This window comes from Charadrius vociferus, unplaced genomic scaffold (assembly GCF_000708025.1).
Source record: "Charadrius vociferus isolate BGI_N301 unplaced genomic scaffold, ASM70802v2 scaffold436, whole genome shotgun sequence".
Classification (NCBI taxonomy): domain Eukaryota; kingdom Metazoa; phylum Chordata; class Aves; order Charadriiformes; family Charadriidae; genus Charadrius; species Charadrius vociferus.
The window spans coordinates 3,542,044-3,560,248 of record NW_009649187.1 but is presented as its reverse complement, the minus strand read 5'-3'; the positions used below and the strand labels follow the sequence as shown (position 1 = coordinate 3,560,248).

Sequence of the window (18,205 nt, the reverse complement as noted above, 5' to 3'; positions counted from 1 at the left end):
GGGTTATTCTACAGGCATTAAAAAAAGAACTTCAGAAGTAATCTTATAGCCTCTAATGTCATTTTAGGAAAAGTTACCATTTTAGGGGACAGGGAAGAGATGTTTCTTTGTATTCTGTGCTCTGAGCATATGCTAATGTTTATAGAATTCTGTTGTCAGCTAAAGGATTAGACATTCACATTTTTCTTAAATAAAAGTCATGATTCAAATGTAATTAGCAAACAGCAGGGCATGAGGCTTTCAGGTAAATATAAAGCCCTAAGTTACATACACCTGTAGGGCTTCACAGAAAAGCACCGTTTTAAACAGAAATAGGAAAATGGTGAGTAAGAACAAGTGAAGGCAAGAAGAGACCCCATTGCTATTGCCCATAGCCCATAATGCCAAAGTCTGACCTTCACCTTTCACTAGACATAAAAGCTAATACGTCTGCTGTAACAGGATGGAAACTGGGCCCTCAAGAGGTTGAGTGAATTATCCCAAAGTCACAGAAGTCATTCTCAGAGATAGGATTAAAGAACAAACATGTCTTGCCTCCCATTGTGCTTTTTTGCTATTAAGAGACAAGTTATCTGTTCTCCCAGGAATTCATCTCTTCAGTACTATCATCTGTTGAAGGAGTATGTGTGTGTATGCACACATACATACATACACTGCTATAGGAGTTGCTTCTGGGCTGCCTGAATTTAGCTGCTAAATACAGTGTGGAAGTCTCATCACATGTACACCATACTTTGGGTTTATCCTCTTGAAACCCACCCCTGTGTGGGGGTACATTTATGATGCACTGAAATATGGAGGTTTTTCTCATTAACTTTGCTATTCCCCAACCAACTGGCGATGCCAGGAATCCATCCATGATCCTTAGGAGCAGTTGGCGCTGTGCATTAGCCTCCTAGCGGGTTGAGGCACGAAGCTTCCATGCAACGCTTAACTGCTGGAACTACAGTCTGTTGAAAAGCTAAATGAATTTTGGCAAAGCAACAATAAAATCCACATGGCAATAAACAATTTTGTGATTCAAAAGAGCCTGCAAACAACCCTCAGTGTGGAGAGCGTATGCAAAGGACTAGGACAAACTGCTCCTTAATCTACGAAGGAAAACATTACGTGCCTTAGCTTAATGCTTGTTACCTGGTGACTATTTTTTCTCTTATAAAATGAACCTACTCACTTCCAAGTGCATAGTCAATTACTTGACAGGTAGTCTGTCACAAGATGGGTGGCTTATTGTATGCACAGGATAGCAGTGTACATGGTCTCTGATTCACCGTGTTAGATTTAGTAGCAGTAGTAGACTTGGAGATGTTATGCACTTTGTATCTGAATACAGCAGGGCTGGTGAATTGGAGACTTCACCCAGCTCTTGTAATTTACTATAAAACTCAGGTTCTTCTCTGTAAAACTGCTATGCTAGCTGTAATCCAATCCTCTGCTTGTGAGGCTGGTAAAGAGGGGTTTCACGGAATCATGGAATTTTCGGAGTTGGAAAGGACATCTAGAGATCATCAGAAGTATTGGGCTTTCATTGTGCATGTCAGGAGTGGAAATTCTGGTTAGATGTGTGGAAAAAGGTGGAGTATAAAAACTGAAGTGAATGCAAGAAGATAGTTTTCACGCCTCAAAAGAGTTCAGGCTCAAAACTTAACTGCTGAGAATCTGGCTCTGTAGCTATGGAAGCCGTAGTGGTTCAGGAATTTTCCATTAGAAAGATTATGGGCTTTAGATGGTGACTGCAAAAATCAATTGTTTTTGTGAGAAAGTGTATCTTTCCTGATTAAGTCACATCATCAGTGACAGGAGATCCACCCTGGTTAGGGCATGCAGTCCAGAGGACACAGCTGGGATATGGGGCTGCCGAAAGGAGCAGTGCTCCACCACAGGTGGATGCCATTTAACGTTGAGCTTCTGGGAAATATATACTTAAGTAAAAATGAACAATTTGCTCTTTATAAAATGGCATTTCCTTAGTGTTCCATTTCGTCAAAAATGCAGCTTTTCTGTTTGAGTCAAGATGGGAAGGGCATATCGCATTAGTATCATGTAATTTTTCTCATTCTAACAATGCTAATTTCCTGTTTCCCTCTTGCACTCATCACCCATAGAGGTTTTAAGCATGTTTAATTGCCACTTTTAAGGTCCAAGTGCTGCATATATATGATCTGTATGTTTGTATATTAAATGCTTGAATTAAAGGCAAATCTGCCCCCCTTCAGTAGCGGACAACCTGTATATCAAAGTTGTGAAGTATATGCCTAAACACACCCTGAAACACAGTGATTTCTTGAATGAGGGTCATCAAATCTGTTTCTGCCATGCACAAACTCTTTGCCACAGTCATGTGTGCTATTTGCACGGTGTTCCCCAGGGCTCAGTACTGGGGCTTGTTCTCTTTAATATCTTTATCAACAATCTGGACAAGGGGATCAAGTGCACCGTCAGTAAGTTTGCAGATGACACCAAGCTAAGCAGCACTGTTGATCTCATTGAGGGTAGGAAGGTTGTACAGAGAGCTCTGAACAGGCTGGATCCATGAGCCAAGGCCAATGGTACGAGATTCAAGAAGGCCAGGTGCCGGGTCCTGCACTTGGGTCACAACAACCCATGCAGCACTACAGGCCTGGGGAAGAGTGGCTGGAAAGCTGCCCAGTGGAAAAGGACCTGGGGGTGTTGGTCAACAGCTGGCTGAATATGAGCCGGCAGTGTGCCCAGGTGGCCAAGAAGGCCAATAGCATTCTGGCTTGTATCAGAAATAGTGTGTCCAGCAGGACTAGGGAAGCGATCATCCCGCTGTAATTGGCACTTGTGAGGCTGTATTTTGAATACTGTGTTCAGTTTGGGGCCCCTCAGTATAGGAGGGACATTGAGGTGCTAGAGCCTGTCCAGAGAAGGGCAACGAAGCTGGTGAGGGGTCTAGACCATAAGTCTTATGAGGAGCAGCTAACGGAAGTGGAGTTGTTTAGGCTGGAGAAAGGGAGGCTGAGGGGAGACCTTATCGCTCTCCACAACTACCTGAAAGGATGCTGTAGTGAGGTGGAGGTCAGTCTCTTCTCCCAAGTAACAGGCCATAGGACAAGAGGAAGCATCCTCAAGTTGCACCAGGAGAAGTTTATATTGGATATTAGGAAAAACTTCTTCACTGAAAGGGTTATCAAGCATTGGAACAGGCTGTCCAGGGGAGTGGTTGAGTTGCCACCCCTGGAGGTTTTTAAAAGTCATGTAGATGTAGTGCTGGGGGACACGGTTTATCGGTAACTTGGCAGTGCTGGGTTAACCATTGGACTTGATGATCTTAAAGGTCTTTTCCAAACAAAACAATCCTATAATTCTGGGATTCTATTTATATGCAGTTTGTTGTGTCCCTGAGAGCTCCTTACCTGCTGTTCTGTTTTAATATGCCCATGACATACTTTCTAAAAACCTAGTGATTGCTTGAATAGCTGTAATTAGATCAAAAAACCTTCCATGTAGAATTGTGAAAGTCCAGGTTAGGGGAATAAGGTATATGGACTCTTCCTGTGATATAAGATCTAATATCTGTTAAATCAGCTATATTAGAATACAATCTGGCACTGGGAACGTAGGAATAGAAGGGATTTCCAAATTAGTTTGTCAAATTGTTTCCCTTTCCCACTACTGCATGCTGTCACCATACACATCCTCATTTTGGACTTATCAGGGTGTTTCAAATTAATTCAGTTTGGGTTTGCCCCATCACCAATGCCCCTTCCCCTGCAGCCAAGTCTTAGTGGCAGGATGTTCCAGAAACTCCCTTGTCTCAGTTTCCCTACCTGTAAGCTAAAGACTTTGTCCTCTTTCATGAAGACCTCTGAGATGTACTGGTGAAAAGTACAAGAGTAGATATTTTTGTTACAGCTAAGATGCTACATGAATGCTTTTACTGTGTGTGTTTATATATCTATAATACTTATTTTGCTCAGAAGAGCTAAAGTAGTAGACTAATATCGCTAGTTCCAGTCCTCACCAACAGATGACTAAAACACATGCTTCAGAACAAGTATGTGGGTATTCTCACTATCATCGATGGGATTATTCACTTTGCACAGTGAGGGATCTGGACATCTGGGCTTTTCTTTTGGCTCTTCCAAGTACAAAATTATTTTGTCTTGAAGTTTATTTTTATTTATTTAGAGTTTTGGCACATACTCTTGTGTGCATGTGTGTTCTGTAATACAACACAGAGCTTTCAATTCCCCAAAGAAAGCCTCAAAGTGCAGAGCTCCAATGGCATAATGTTTGTTTAGGGAAGAACTGTGGCATGTGTGGCGTCTGTATCATGCAGTATGTGTTTATTATGGCAAGCCTGAATATTTATAAGGTGCAAGAGTGATAAGCGATATATATATATATGTATATAAAATAATTTTAAAAATCAGACATAAAACATTCCAAAGCTCAGTAGAGAATTGTTAACTTAGAAATCACACCTCAATGTTTTTTTTCTTTTTTCTTTTTTTTTTTTTTTTTCTTTTTTTTTTTTTTTTTCTTTTTTTTTTTTTTTTTCTTTTTTTTTTTTTTTTTCTTTTTTTTTTTCCCCAGCCATTTCTTATTACAGGCAGCCTTTCAATTGCTTTAGTTGAAACAAATTATAGAAAATCCACTCTCTGGTGTTTTTTTGGCATGGTAATTTCTCTGTTTGCCAGCATTTTTTCTCCTTGCTGGTTTTACCTTTCCCCAATGCTAATAATTTTCTCTCCTATTTGCATGAGGCCTCCATGCAGCAAGAAATGTTTTGATTCTGTGGTTTGTTTTTTTTTAATAGGGAAATAGCTTGTAAATTCCATCACCTTTTCAAGCTCTAAATATTGGCTTGGGGAATCAGAGGCAGCAAAATGACCTGATTCCACTTAGAATGTGCTGCAAAGGAGAGAAGTCTGTATAAAAAAAGACTTAAAACACCATATCATACTCAGATTTTTAAGCCAGGATGGATCAATATGGCCTTTTAGTCTGCACTTCCTTAGAATGCAGGTCATATTTCTTGCATTTACCCCTGCTTTTCTGCATATGAAACTCAAACCTTTTATTGTGTTACACAATACTAAGAATTATCAAAGCTGGCATATTGTTTTTGTTCAAGATACATACTACACTGTGGCCCTGTTTTATTTAATCTACTGCATAAAGAGTTGCCATTTTAAAAGATAAACACCTACAATTTTTAATGGAAGCTGTTATTTGTTAGAAACTTGTTTGGACTAGTTGTTCATTAAGTGTAATGCTGTAATGGTGTAATTGTTCTGACTGAACACTTAATAAATAATAGCCTGGTCTATTCTCAATCTTTATTAGATATCTTTTTCAGGTTTTGTTTTTGTTTGTTGGCTTGTTCTGTTGTTTGGTGGTTGTGTTTTTTTCCAATCACAGTGGTCTCCAGTTTTGTTAACCGTTCATTTCATTTTACAACCAGATGGTTTTTGTGTGGGGATGATCATCAGCGACATGTTCATCTGGTTGAAGATGGCTAGCCACAGCTCATTTGGAAGCCACTTTGGTTAATCTTCAGTTCACCAGATGTGGCTAGCAGAATTTTTCCTTCTTAGGACCCTCCATATGTTTCAAAGGCTAGGAGCTGGCTCAGTGAAGTCAGTGAGAATCTTTGCAACGTGGGCTTTGATCTCAGGGGTCTGATTGGTGACCATGAGTGAAATACAGACTATGAGCAACTTTTGAACAGCTGCCAGTAGAGCACTGACTTGGCTTGAATAGCCTGTGGGTATCTGAAATGGTTGTTACTGCTTGGAGGAATTGGTTGTCTATTCTGAATGGCTTTTACCCTATGTCCACATAGAGCTGGGATCTCAGCTCTTCTCCTGTACTGAGCCCGGCTCAACAGCACAGAGGTGCTGTTGCTTTCTAGGTCAGTCTTTATGGGAGTTTTATATGAATTATGGAATAGTTTTGTGAGGCCGCAACTGTGATTACAGGTTTAATGATGCTTTAAACAAACAAAAATGTAATGACTTTCATCAGTGTAAAACAGGAGCTTCCTGCAGGGAAACACCAATAAATGTGACTTCGCGGCAGGGATACAGACCTGGCTGGCAGCCAGCAGTAATCGGCACACCACATAGACCTTGTGTGTTAACTTAATTATAGCACAGTGCAAGCAGCGGCTAGACAGTTTGCTGTGAGGAATCGCTGCCAGTGTGGCACAGAGTCCACGCATTTAAAAGTTACCCATCTGATCCATGGCTGTAGGTAGTGAGAGGCTGGGACTTTCACAGCTAGTTTAGCCTTGTGCTGGGACTTAAAGCAATCTCATCTTTGTCAGGGAACCTCGGGTGGGCATGAGAGCATTCAAATGGCACTGGGAGGATTCTAACTTCTCCCGTATAATCTCAGAACAGCTCCTGCCCTCTCTGCCACCTCTAATCCTCAGGAATTTATCAAAGGAACAGATACTTCTGCTACTCTCTGTAATGCAGTTAATGGCCAGCCACTCCGATTCCTTTCTTTTTTTTTTTTTTTTTTTTTCCATGTCATGGCTTTGATGTACCTTTTGTAAGTTCATGGGAAGGGCAAGAAATCTTATTTTGACTTCAGAATCATGTTCAAGTAAGCCTGAATACTTCCTACATATTTGGCTGACGCATGGAATCAGTGTTTACGGTTTATTTGGATACTGTGACTTTTGGGATTCTGTTTCTTTCAGTAGTGATTAGGAGCATCATCCTGAGTCAGGTCCCAATGTGCTGAAACATTGACTTCAGGGAAAAAAAGTTGCTCTTTCAGAGAGCTTTTGATTTGGAAAATTTTAAAGCAAGTATGCTCAGAATATCAGACATGGTATCATGTAGCTGTAACAGGATAGCTAGAATCCTTTTCCAGGAAATACACTGTCAAACAGGAGAATTTTTACCTGTGGCTGTTTGTAAGAAGGCTGTGATATTGAGCTCCTCCCAGTAGCTACTTGTCAGCAGTCACGCGAAGAGGTACTGAGCAAGGAGAGAAATAGATGGAGTAGCTGTCCTTGTGTTTGCATAGAAAAGTCTGAGTTATAAGACTCTAGAACAGTCTCATGAGTGTTGGACAGCCTGTTAAAGCAGAGTCCTGTGCTGGTTCTTCAGTTGCCTTTATGCAATAAGATAAAACAAGCCAGTAGTTTACTCAGCAGTTGTTCGGTGCTTCAGCTATAGACACAGCCTTTCCATATGCTTTGTCTCTCTGATCAGGCAAAAAGAATGCCATGAGAACTAATGCTTCAAGTCTCTTTGGGACCCAAAATTTCATAGCTGGCTATGAAAAAGGAAGGAACAAACCTAGCATTTTCCAAGCTGGAAGCTTGTCTTTAATCAAAGTGTAACAGGTGAATTTGAGGAATTAGTATGATTGTGAATATCCTAGATTGTATTGTGTTTTTTCCATGATGCTAGTTTGGCACCTGAGGGATTCCATTCAGCTTAATAATGTTTCTGCTGATCTTTTCAAAAAGGAAGCTCAGATAGGAAGTGCTGTTTGAAATTCTCTGGTTTGTGTTCTGTATAGGTCTTGGCTATGTGAACCTTGTGACCCCCAAACCTGTGGGGTTTGGTGGAGTTAACAAGAAGAGAATGAAACCCATTTCATTTCCCTACTCCCTGAGTTTAAGTATCCCACAACACTGGACCCTTGTTTATGGTCTTAGCCTGTGTAACTCTGAGGTTAGTATTATAGTCTCTGTTTTGTGGTAGGAGAGGTAGTGGTTTAGGGCAATTGCATGTCTTGCTGAAGATCACATAACAATCTGTTTGCAGAGTAGAGAAAGCAACTTATAATCTCTCGACAGCAGTTCATCAGTCTTGTACTTGCACAGAGACCCTTAGCTTGAGAAGTTCATTCCATTAAACTAGCAGATTAACTGTTAATGCAGTTCACTGTTCTGTGAGTCTAGTGCATTCTGGCAGGAAAGGAAAGGTGGCCAGCAAGTTCTGTCAGGCTGCTTTGGAAAACATGTATTTCCAGAAACACCTGAGTAGCACTGGTATTTAGGGCATGTTTGTGCTGTGTGGTTGAGCAGATGCAGTTGTTAGGGGTGTTGTTTTCCACTAGCACAGCTCTACATGTTCCCAGTTCTAGAGCTAGCTCAGACATCTCTGCATCACAGTCCCATTAAATAGTGTATTTATGCTCCAAGTCACTTGTTGCCAGAGGATTTAGCCTCCTAAATCTCAAAAAAAATGTTTTTGAAGACAGTTGGTTTCCTGTCTGCAAAAAGGGGACATGGACTATTCCTTTATTTGCACTTTCTGCTTCTGCAGCAAGGAGCAGGTGTGTCGCTACAGATCCTTACCTCAGTCGGGCTCTCTGCAACAGCTAATTGTCTTTTATGCTACTTACACTAATAACTAATTCAGCTCCAAAAGGAGCCCTAAATTTTATTTGCTGTTTTCTTTCTCCTTCTGAGTAGTTCCACTAACGACCCTTGTTAAGATCACAAATATGTATATTATCATGATGTAAGTATGCAACTTGCTCTCAGATGATTGCCTCATCGCAATACTGTCTGAGCCATCAAACTTGCAGACACAGGCCGTATTCCCTAATTATTCTTGTAAAAGATAGAGCAACTAATGTCTGATTTTGCTTGACAGAGAGTTTACACCTGCAGCACCCTGGTATAATGTGTTCTGATGTTTCTTCTAGGGGTTTGTGTCATGTATGGAACAGTACCGAAGAATGGGGCAGGAGCTGTATGCCTCTTTGTACAAGAACCACATACAGGTAAAGAACAGGAATACTGTGCAACAGCTTTGTGTTGCTGAAAGGATGCTCTCGGACTACCCTGAGAAATCAGGAATTTCATCAGTGAGATGAGTAGTACGCCTAAAGAAATGCTGAGAGTTGATGAGTCAATACTCCATTCCTCACATCACCACTGAAATGTGATATAGCGTCACTCACCAATCAGATTGCAGATCCTCACTTTATCTTCAGGAACCTTTTCTCTTTTGTTTAAAGAAAAATTATTCCACTCTCACAGTGGCAGAAATGAAAGTGAGGACTTTGACCTCTTTTTCTAAGCAGCCAGTAAAACTTTTCAAGAGGTCTCAAGCTCATCCAGTAAAATCTCACAAGTATGTTTTTGTTTCAGAATTGGCCATCAGAGACCAACAAGTTTTTCATTATTTGAAATTCTAGCTTTTTCTCTCCTTTAAATTGATAGCTTAGTGTCCCCCCAGCCCCCTGCACACACCTTCTAGATAGAAATAATTAAATTTATGCCATGCTTGGAGGAAACACGGTACACTGCTGACTGAGACTTTCAGACTGTGCTTTCAGTGAGCATGGTTGTTACCATTTCACACAAACATTCACCAGGAAAAACTGGAGTGAATAAAACCTCTGATATTGTTCTCCTGGCTCACTACTTTTGAGTTGGAAATCTAATGAAAGTAGCCATTTTCAAGGAGGTTGAAGTTTGTGACACGCTCATATTTGTCACTGTATCTTAGTTTGACTAGTAGCATCTCCCACAGCACACTTTCAGTAGACAGTCGGACCTGTGGTTGCTGTGTCTTCAGTGCTCCCTCTTGCAGTGGTCCTATCCAGTAGGTTGGGTAAATCCCCCTGAATCACTGGAGTAGTGCCACTGCTGGATGGGAGGAGGGAAGTGTACAAAAGGTGGCACAAAGTGGTTCTGTCCCACAGATGCTGCAGTGTGGTTACAGCAAAGCAGCCAAGGACTGGATGATACTCGAGGAGCAACTTTTCTACAGAAGGGGCCCGTGGGGGCATGCATCACGATCCTTAGAGCCACGATGGAGTCTAGATTGTTATGAAGGGCCTTCACGAATGAGGAGGAGGATTCAGCATGCGAACACCCGAGCGACAATGATGCGAATGAAGAGTGAGGTAGAAAGCTTTTGCAGGAGGTGCACAACTTCTGTAGCAGTCACTGGAGACTTTGTACTCACCTCTTTCCTTTGGTTTCCTTTGTCACCTGACTCATCAATGTGCCATGCAAAGAGAACCTACTGAACAGGTCTGGTTTTGAGAGAGTAAGAGGGGCTGCAATGTATTTATCAGCAACAAAATGATTTCCCTGATTTTCTTGTATAAGGACTCCCAAGACAGATGAGAGCATAACCCAACCATACCTTCTTTCTGCTTGTAATGTGTCATGGGTATAGCACTTACCAATGCACGCAACAGAGTCCCGTTAGAAGGCGGCACTGTCTTTTAGTCTTACACTTATTAGGGCTGCTAGAACTGGTGGATGATAGACAGGGGAATTAGAATGGTTTGAACTAAGCTAAGCATTAAAATATATATGTGGGGTATTTACTACTCTCTATAGTGCCTAAGTGCCAAATCCTATCAACCAGAAGATGAAGCACTTTAGTACATCAGGAGGTTCCCATTTCTAGGACATTTTCCACTTTTAGGTGAAGCTTGGATTCTGGCAGTTTTCTGTAGACTGGGTGGTATGATCTTTATCCTAGAAACGGCCTCATGCAGGGTCTTCTTTGAAAAGACAATAGTCTTTTTGCTTAATTGTTGACATTTGTTCCTACATTTAATTGTTCCTTTGGGTCCTTTCAAATGGGTTTATTTGAATTTCCAAGGCATTTATTTGCAATGTAGATCTAAATCTGTGTTTTTTCTCTGCAACAGGGTTCTAAGCTATGTTTACCTGTCTGCATATTCCACTCTAGTTATATCTAGTCTCTTTTCAGGTTCTCCTAGTGAACAGAAATGAAACAACCCCCACTGCTGAAGTGAATCCAGGTAACCTTTGAGGGATAAATAAAATCATCAAGAGGGTGGACACAAACAGCCAAAGAGAATTAGAGTTAGTGTATGGAGTTCCAGGCCAGAATTTCATCTAGGGAAGAAAACTTATTGTCAGTGAGCTGGGCTAAAAAGTCACTTGAGCATCTGGGAAAAGGCTGATGTAATTGTTATAGGTGGCATATAAACTGTCTTCAGAATTTTTTGCTCTCTTGTTGCCACCAGAAAGATCTGAAAGCAAAAAAGCTATCTTGAAATGAAAGCTTTGGGCATTCTTGGGCACCTGGAAAGCTTCTAATTGCTTAAACTCAGAGGAAAAGTGCAGACTTTCCCCCTGCTTTTAGTAGACACTCCAGTTCTACCTCTGAAATAGTATTTAAGATCAGGTGATATATGGCTCAGAGAAGTGGTAATAGGAATTGTAACTTTCCAAGAATGTGGACAAAATTCTAGAGTGGAAGGAAATCATCAAGAAAACTAACATGTCAAATCATTTTTCACTGTTCAAAATAGAACCGAAATTTTCAAAATATAATCATTATGTCAACATTTTCCAGGGCCAGGTTTTCTGTTATGTGAGAAGAATGAGGGGGAGCAGGTGGGGGTGGGGTGTGCAATATGGTTCAGAAGTCAATAGTTTTTCAGAGAGGGGGAAAAAAAACCCAACATTGAGAAACAACCGTAGTTTGGAAGTTTCAGCCATGTCAAAGGCTGTGGATTTCAGCCTCCTGTCAAGCTTTTAGTGTACACTGGAAACAGGCATTACTGTTGTATACTTTGTAGTGTGGTAGGGCCTAGAAATCAAGTGACCATGGAGCTCATTGTTCTAGACTCCAAACAAGACTGAAGTACTACGTAGTTTCTGCATGAAAGTGGTTACAGTCTACCTCAAAAAGAAGTTTGATCATTCCTACCCTAACTGGGTGCATTGCATGAATTTGCAAAACTTGGGACACAGCTTGGGCAAGGTATGAGTGGATTGTGTCTCTTAAGATCCTGCTCGGTGCATGTCCCCAGAAGACTACCGTTTTCGTTTTTTCCTAGATTCATGTATGTGAACAGATTCTTCTTTTCTAAATTGTTTGATTATAAGATGACCAGCCCAACACAGTGAAGAAATGAGAATAAATGCATTTGTTCAATATTTTTAAATCTTCAGTGATTATAGGAATTTAGCATGAATTACGACTCAGTGCAGCTACCTGATTTTAGTTCCCTGAACTAAACATCCTCCTTTAGCAGTGACAGATTTTACTTCTGTCTTGCCTGTTTTTTGCAGATAAATAATGCTGTTTCCCAAGGTAGAACAGATTGGGTGAAAGTCTAAATTGCAAATGGTTTTGGTGTCATCCGACTACCACTAAAACTGCAATCTCTTTTATACTGATATAGGAGAGCTGACGTTAAATGGAGCAGAAAGGGAGATGGATAAGAAGGGATCAGATTGTAACCAGCTAACATTCTTCCCTGCTCTACATGAAAGTTTCCATTCAGAAGACTTCTTGGAACTGTGTGTGGAGAGACAAATTATATTGCAGGAGTTTGCAGAGAGTGAAAAGGTAGGAAAGATGAACTAGAGAATTTTCTCCGGGGACATCGCATTTTAGAGGGTGAATTGGATGTGGAGTCCTGTCTGTTCCTTTCAGTTTGGGGTTCAGATGGATTCAGGCTACAGTAAACATCTTCACTGTCTGTTTCCTTGGAGCAATTACTGTTTCCCAGCGTCGTTATGAACTCGTATGTAGACTTATTCTTGAGGAGCATTTAATATTAACTCTTTGAAGTAACAGGAAAAAAAAATTGGGCATGTGACCAAGGTATTCTTATACCTGTGAGACAGTATTGTCTGAATTTGCATAAGACATGGCAAATCATGAGACTCTGAGAATTCCTGTCCTGCTTCCCCACCTTTACTCACGCTCCGAGCAGTGCCGGGATCTAATGTATTTATTACCTCTGTAAGAATGTGCCGATTTTGTATAGGTTGCTACTTCAGTGATGTTTGCTGAATACCAGAAAATGTTTTCTTCCTCCCTTCACGTGCCTTTTTCTTCTCTGCCTCCCCATGAGTACTGGACAGATTCTTCCCTCTAAGGCCATAGAGACTTTCGATGCTTCCTGTTTGATGCTTCTGTTGTGTGTCATTTAGTCAAAACAGTGCTGTTCCTTCTTTGTCCTTGTACTGGACTAGATATCTTTCTCCCAGGCTTCTTCCCAGCATAAGGCAGAGGCAGGTTCAGGAACACTGGTGGAGGACATGAGCTGTGGAATAAATAGGGGTGACTCTGTTAGGGGGACGGTAACTTTGGTCTGGTGTTCACAATTTAATCCCTTTGCTTGAAAGCCAGAAACTTGCCCTTCACTTTCAGCATAGTCCCCACAATGGTGATTCTAAATCAAATCCTTGATGTTGGCTATGCACTGCACATAGCCATTTTCTGCAGGACTGTGAGAGATTCTGTCATGAGGAGTAGACCCAGCCTCATTCTCCAATCTTTTGCAGTGTACCTGTTTCTTCCAGTGGCATAATTTCCCCTGTTGGCCCCAGAGTTAGCATCCTGTGGTGGAAGCCAAGGGTCAGACTTGGAGAATTTAAACTCAGCCATCGCAGTGCTGTGGTAGTTGTACATAGATATAGAAATAATTATACCATCAGAGAATTTTCTTGATGCTTTGCAAGTGGCCAGGGGTCATATTCTTGTTCTCTGACATGATGGCTTCCTGGTGCTATTAGAGCTCTTGGTATGCTGTCTGTCTATACAACATAATTCATTTCTCTGTCTTTCCTCCTTTCCTCCCCTCCCCATGCCTCTCCCCAGCAGAAGGAGACAAGCATGAAAATGTGAGGCATGTTTTCCACAGGCTGATCTCATTTTGAGCCTTCAGGCTGTCTGTCTCTTCTCCATGTAACTCTGCAGGAAGCCGTCAGAAACGCCAGGCATGTTTTTTTCCAGCAGCAGTCACCGTGTTGCTGTGCTGACAGAAGTATTAAAAAAAGCAGTAGGGGGTGACATTAGCTGTCCTGCGCTCACTTAGTACGCTGCGGTCCTGCCTTGTAAATGGCTGCCTTGTGAGCTGTTTGCACTTTAAGCAGGCAACTGGAACTGTCTTACCTACTGCACTGCACAGAGAAGTCATTGCAATGCTTTGGCAGATAGTAGATTGATTTCTGGAACACAGGGATAGCCCTTCTCTGGAAAGTGTTCATTGTTTTGTAATGTCACTTAGTGCTATTTTTTTGCATTACCATTAAACAGACACCTTTGTACATATTCAGATATGTGAGATGGCTTTTTTGCACAAGCAGCAGATCAAATGCTTGCTATATTGTCTGTTGGTTCAGAGTCTGTTCTCAGCAAGTTCAATCAGGAGAATATGGGTACAGGTGGGGTATTCTCATGCTAATATCATCTAATCTTTTGTTTTATCTGCTTGCAAAATAGACTAGAAAACATGACATTTCCAGTAGTGTAAAGTAGTATCTATGTGCCCTAAGCACAAGATGATATTTTCCTGCACAGAGAAGTCAATGTGTGTAATTCACTAGATGAATATCAGACTACAGGTGCAGATTTACAGATGTTGCTGTCAGGGCTGTCCTCTCAGAAGTTACTGAACTGTCATAGTCTGGCTTCTTGGTTATACATTTTCCTGAGGCTCCACTGAGGTTATAGTGTGTACAGGTGAAGATTATATTTTGCATGTATCTTCAGTACACTGAGACTGTACACACCATAGTCATGGAGGAGAGGTTATATGTGATGTGGGTGATGTTACACAACATGTGCTGCTGCAGAATTGTGCAAAAGAAATGCAAATAGGAACCTATCCTGACCTACCTATCAACTTGCCTACCAAAAGCCAGGGCCAACCCTTTAAATAACCCTGGTTTACCAGCAGAGACAGGGAGACTGGATTCCTACATCTGCAATCTGAGCCCTCAACTGTGAGATCGCATCCCTGATCTTTACAGACCTAAAGTAGTCCTGCCAAGTTGTTAATGTGGGGTTAGCATGTAATAGATGAAGAAAATGTAGGAAGGCTTGGGGAATGATTTTGGTGTAGAAATTCTGAGTTTTGGAGAAAAGTAAATCTCTGTTTGCCAGCAAGTCATTTGAGACAGTAAGAAATCCAAGCAGCTGGGGTAATGAATGTGAAGTTAACAAGAGGGCATGGCCTAGCAGAAATCTGGGCACAATGTCTTTCCTTGAAGGAGGGGCTGGAGAGAGCACAGGAGGTGCCAAGGACAATAATAGAAGGGACTAGCTTAAATCAGAGGGAGTGGGATCCACGGTTGGGAGAAGGGAGCTGATTAAGGAACAGGCTCAGCTGAAAGAGGAAGCAGCTGCAAGGTTCAGCATCTAGGACTGGCAGAACAGTGCAGCAGCTCTGCATGCTTTTGGTGGAACCAGTGTTTTTAGGGGCATTGCACATACCTCACAGCTATGCAAGACACCAAGGCAGCATGTTTTCACGGCAACACTGTTACCTTTCATCCCAGTGGGAGGATGCAGCAGTAAAGAACTTTACATGTGCTGATGTGAGGTGGGAACAGGGACTAGCTGTTGCGGTCAAACCCAAGGATTAGGAAGCCAAGTACTTGGCACAAGCCATTTCCCTTTTCTGTACCTCAGTTTTTCCTCTTCCCTCCCTGCTGCAGGAGCAGAGACTGTAATGGCTACCTCATTGCAGGAAGGAGTGCTGAAACTCTTCCTGTGTTCAGATAGGAGTGCTTGAAGAAGGACAGGGTGTTGCAGATGCTTGCTCCTCTGACTTGCCCTATCTAGGTTTCTGCTGCAGTGGAGAGGCTGCTGGCAGCCCCTTCCCTAGCCCATGCCACTCCACCCCCACCCCAGCCAGCGAACAACTCTGCTACTAGATGCAAAGAACAGGATCTGATTTGTGCTGTAAGTGTCAAAAAAAAAAAAAAAAAGAAAACCCAAAGCCACACAGAAAAAGAGTAGCAGCTTTAGTCAGGTCTCTTCTCTTCTGGTCATGCTCTTTCACCATGCTACTTGTGCTCCATGGATACCACCTAGTATTCCCCCTTCGTATCTGCTTCTGGGTGAGTTTTTTGATGTTTGCCTTGATGAAAAACATCTTTCAGTTGTAAGGCTGTGGCTGCTCCCTGGATCTCTGCAGAGCTCATGACAAACTGCAGTGTCCTGACTACCACCTCAAGGAAGCACAACTGATCCCCTAACAGTTAGTTGCTTTCTGTAGAATGATGCAGCAGGGAAAGCAGCAGGCAGACTTTGCTGTGGTTATTCCTGAGAGTGTCATGGGAGCAATGGGAAGGGCATGAACTTGAGTCAACTGACCTAAGGGGAAATTTAAGGGCTCATATTAGTTTTTGGCAGCATTTTCTGTTTGAGAGGAGCCTGGAGTGAGACAGAGACGTCTGAGTGTGCAAGAGGTATGAGCACAATCCTATTAGAACTGGCTTCCAGATGCTATCATCAGCTTTCATCACAGCTTTCATCACAGAAAGCAAGGACAAAGAACAGTCCCAATGCCCATGACCATGTACAGGACAAGAACTTTCTTCTGCCACCCCCATTTCTCCTAAATATCCGATATTCTTTCCTTGCAGCATTTGGGAAGTTGTTAAAACCTGAGAAGCGCACGCTGAAGAAACACCTCCCACATGGGGTTTTTGTTCCAGTGGAGTAGGGGAGGGAGGCTGAGTGGAGGCTACCTGAAAAAAAGGAATGTGTCCTGGGTCTTTCAAAGCAAAGTTATGACTGCAAAGCTTTCTTTCCAGCAATTGCAATGGTTTCACTCAAGTCTGACCATTTGAGAAACTTGATCCAATGTTTGTAACAGCTTAGATGTGACAAAACTTGAGCCTAAAGCCCCTACCACTAAAGACTAGGTCAAGTAGATTTAGTTTCCTTTGGTCATTGAGCAGCTGGAGAGAATGAAGCAACCTGTCATGTATTCTTAAGTTATGATTAATGAGACGCGTGTGTGACCATTTCAAAGTAAGATGAGACTTCAACAACAAGCTAACACAATCATTGCAGGAAAGGTCTTGTGAGTGGCACAGAGAGGTGGACCTGTACTGCTGTCACTTACCATGATAACATATATCTGTTTCCCTAGCAAAAATTGTGAAAGCAACATATTTTATTTCACGTACTCCTGGTTATTTTAAACTCTGTGGCCCTAAATAACATGGACCCTGCTTTACTGACAGGTCCTTTGTAGCTGATACACCCTGGGGTTCCTCAATACACAACAGAAAGGGCAGAAAGAGCGTATAACAACAGGTTCATCTCTTTGATTCCTGATACAGTGCTACCTGTATGTGTTGTTTTTATGTGTATCGTGCAAAGTTTTTGTGCCTTTTGCTAAGCAAGTGACTACAGACAGCTGTGTTTATAGGGAAACATGAGGTGTGACAATGAGGAGGAGGAAGGTGCTTCAGGACGTCCCTAAGCCACTGATTGCTGAGAAGGAGTATGAAGATCAAGAATCACTCCATACCTAGCATGTTTCTTATACTATTTCTTTAAGCTTCTGTTACTAAGATGCAGGATAGTTGTTTAGATGGACCTCTGAACTGACTTGGGGTAGCCATTCTTTTGTCCTCATACTGTCAAAATGCTATGCTCAGGTGATTGTGTGGTATGGGTGTGTTCCAGTGACATGGTTTTGTGATTTTAATTTCCTTGCATTTTATTTTTCCCTGGAGCGGCTGCGCTAACACTACTAGAGTCTGCAGGAATAGATTAATAACCTCCTTCAGCATTTTTGAAAACTGTGTAAAGACTGTTTGCATCTTCAGGCATGTAATTCCTTTGGAAATCTGGCTCTTGAACTTCAGAGCAGATATGCTTTTATGGCTATTCACTTAAATGCAACTGGAACAATTACAAACAGCTCTTTTGAAAAACAAGACAAAAAACAAAAAAACAAAAACCACCACATGCCTGTAGCTGTAATTCCCTTGTACATTTGAATGAACAGAGCAATCGAGATTCAGGGCTTTCGGCAATACCTTAGAAGGTAATTATTCAATTATTTTATGTCATGTTTGCTTTATTGATTAATGATTCTAGTGGCTGGTGAACTGGATTCTGTTCTGTTTTGACAGAAAAGGGAAGTTTTTATTTAATCTACGGTAATTTCAGGCTGCTGGTGTTTCAATGCAAGACTTGTAGGTACAAGACTGTCCTGGTGGGGGTTCTCTAGTACACCTCTTTGTTGGGTCTTTATTGCTCACCTGGAATAAAATGAGCTCTGTTCTCCAAATGACAACTGTCTCAGCCCAAGGGCCCTAGTATTTCTAACAGTGCAGATGTATTTAATTCTGTTGGGGTGATAACATAAAATTGAAGCAATGGATTTGGCACCGGTGACTGTTACTGGTTGAACAGTACAGGAGACAGAATGTACTGGGGCTTAGAGTTCAAGGTTTGATAAAAAGAGGTATGTGCTCTCTCCCCTCACAAGACCTGCTAAAGTG

At 41.8% G+C, this 18,205-nt stretch overlaps 1 protein-coding gene across 1 annotated transcript in view; it reads left to right on the top strand.

The window, feature by feature from the left end:
* The window catches only part of WDFY4 (WDFY family member 4), a 135,849-nt gene that overhangs the window by 64,518 nt on the left and 53,126 nt on the right, over positions 1–18,205 (top strand). The window contains exons 39-42 of the mRNA XM_009888816.1: positions 8,647–8,724; positions 9,652–9,855; positions 10,680–10,731; positions 12,127–12,293. Coding sequence (XP_009887118.1) covers positions 8,647–8,724; positions 9,652–9,855; positions 10,680–10,731; positions 12,127–12,293 — 501 coding nt within the window. The remainder of the gene's footprint in view (positions 1–8,646; positions 8,725–9,651; positions 9,856–10,679; positions 10,732–12,126; positions 12,294–18,205) is intronic.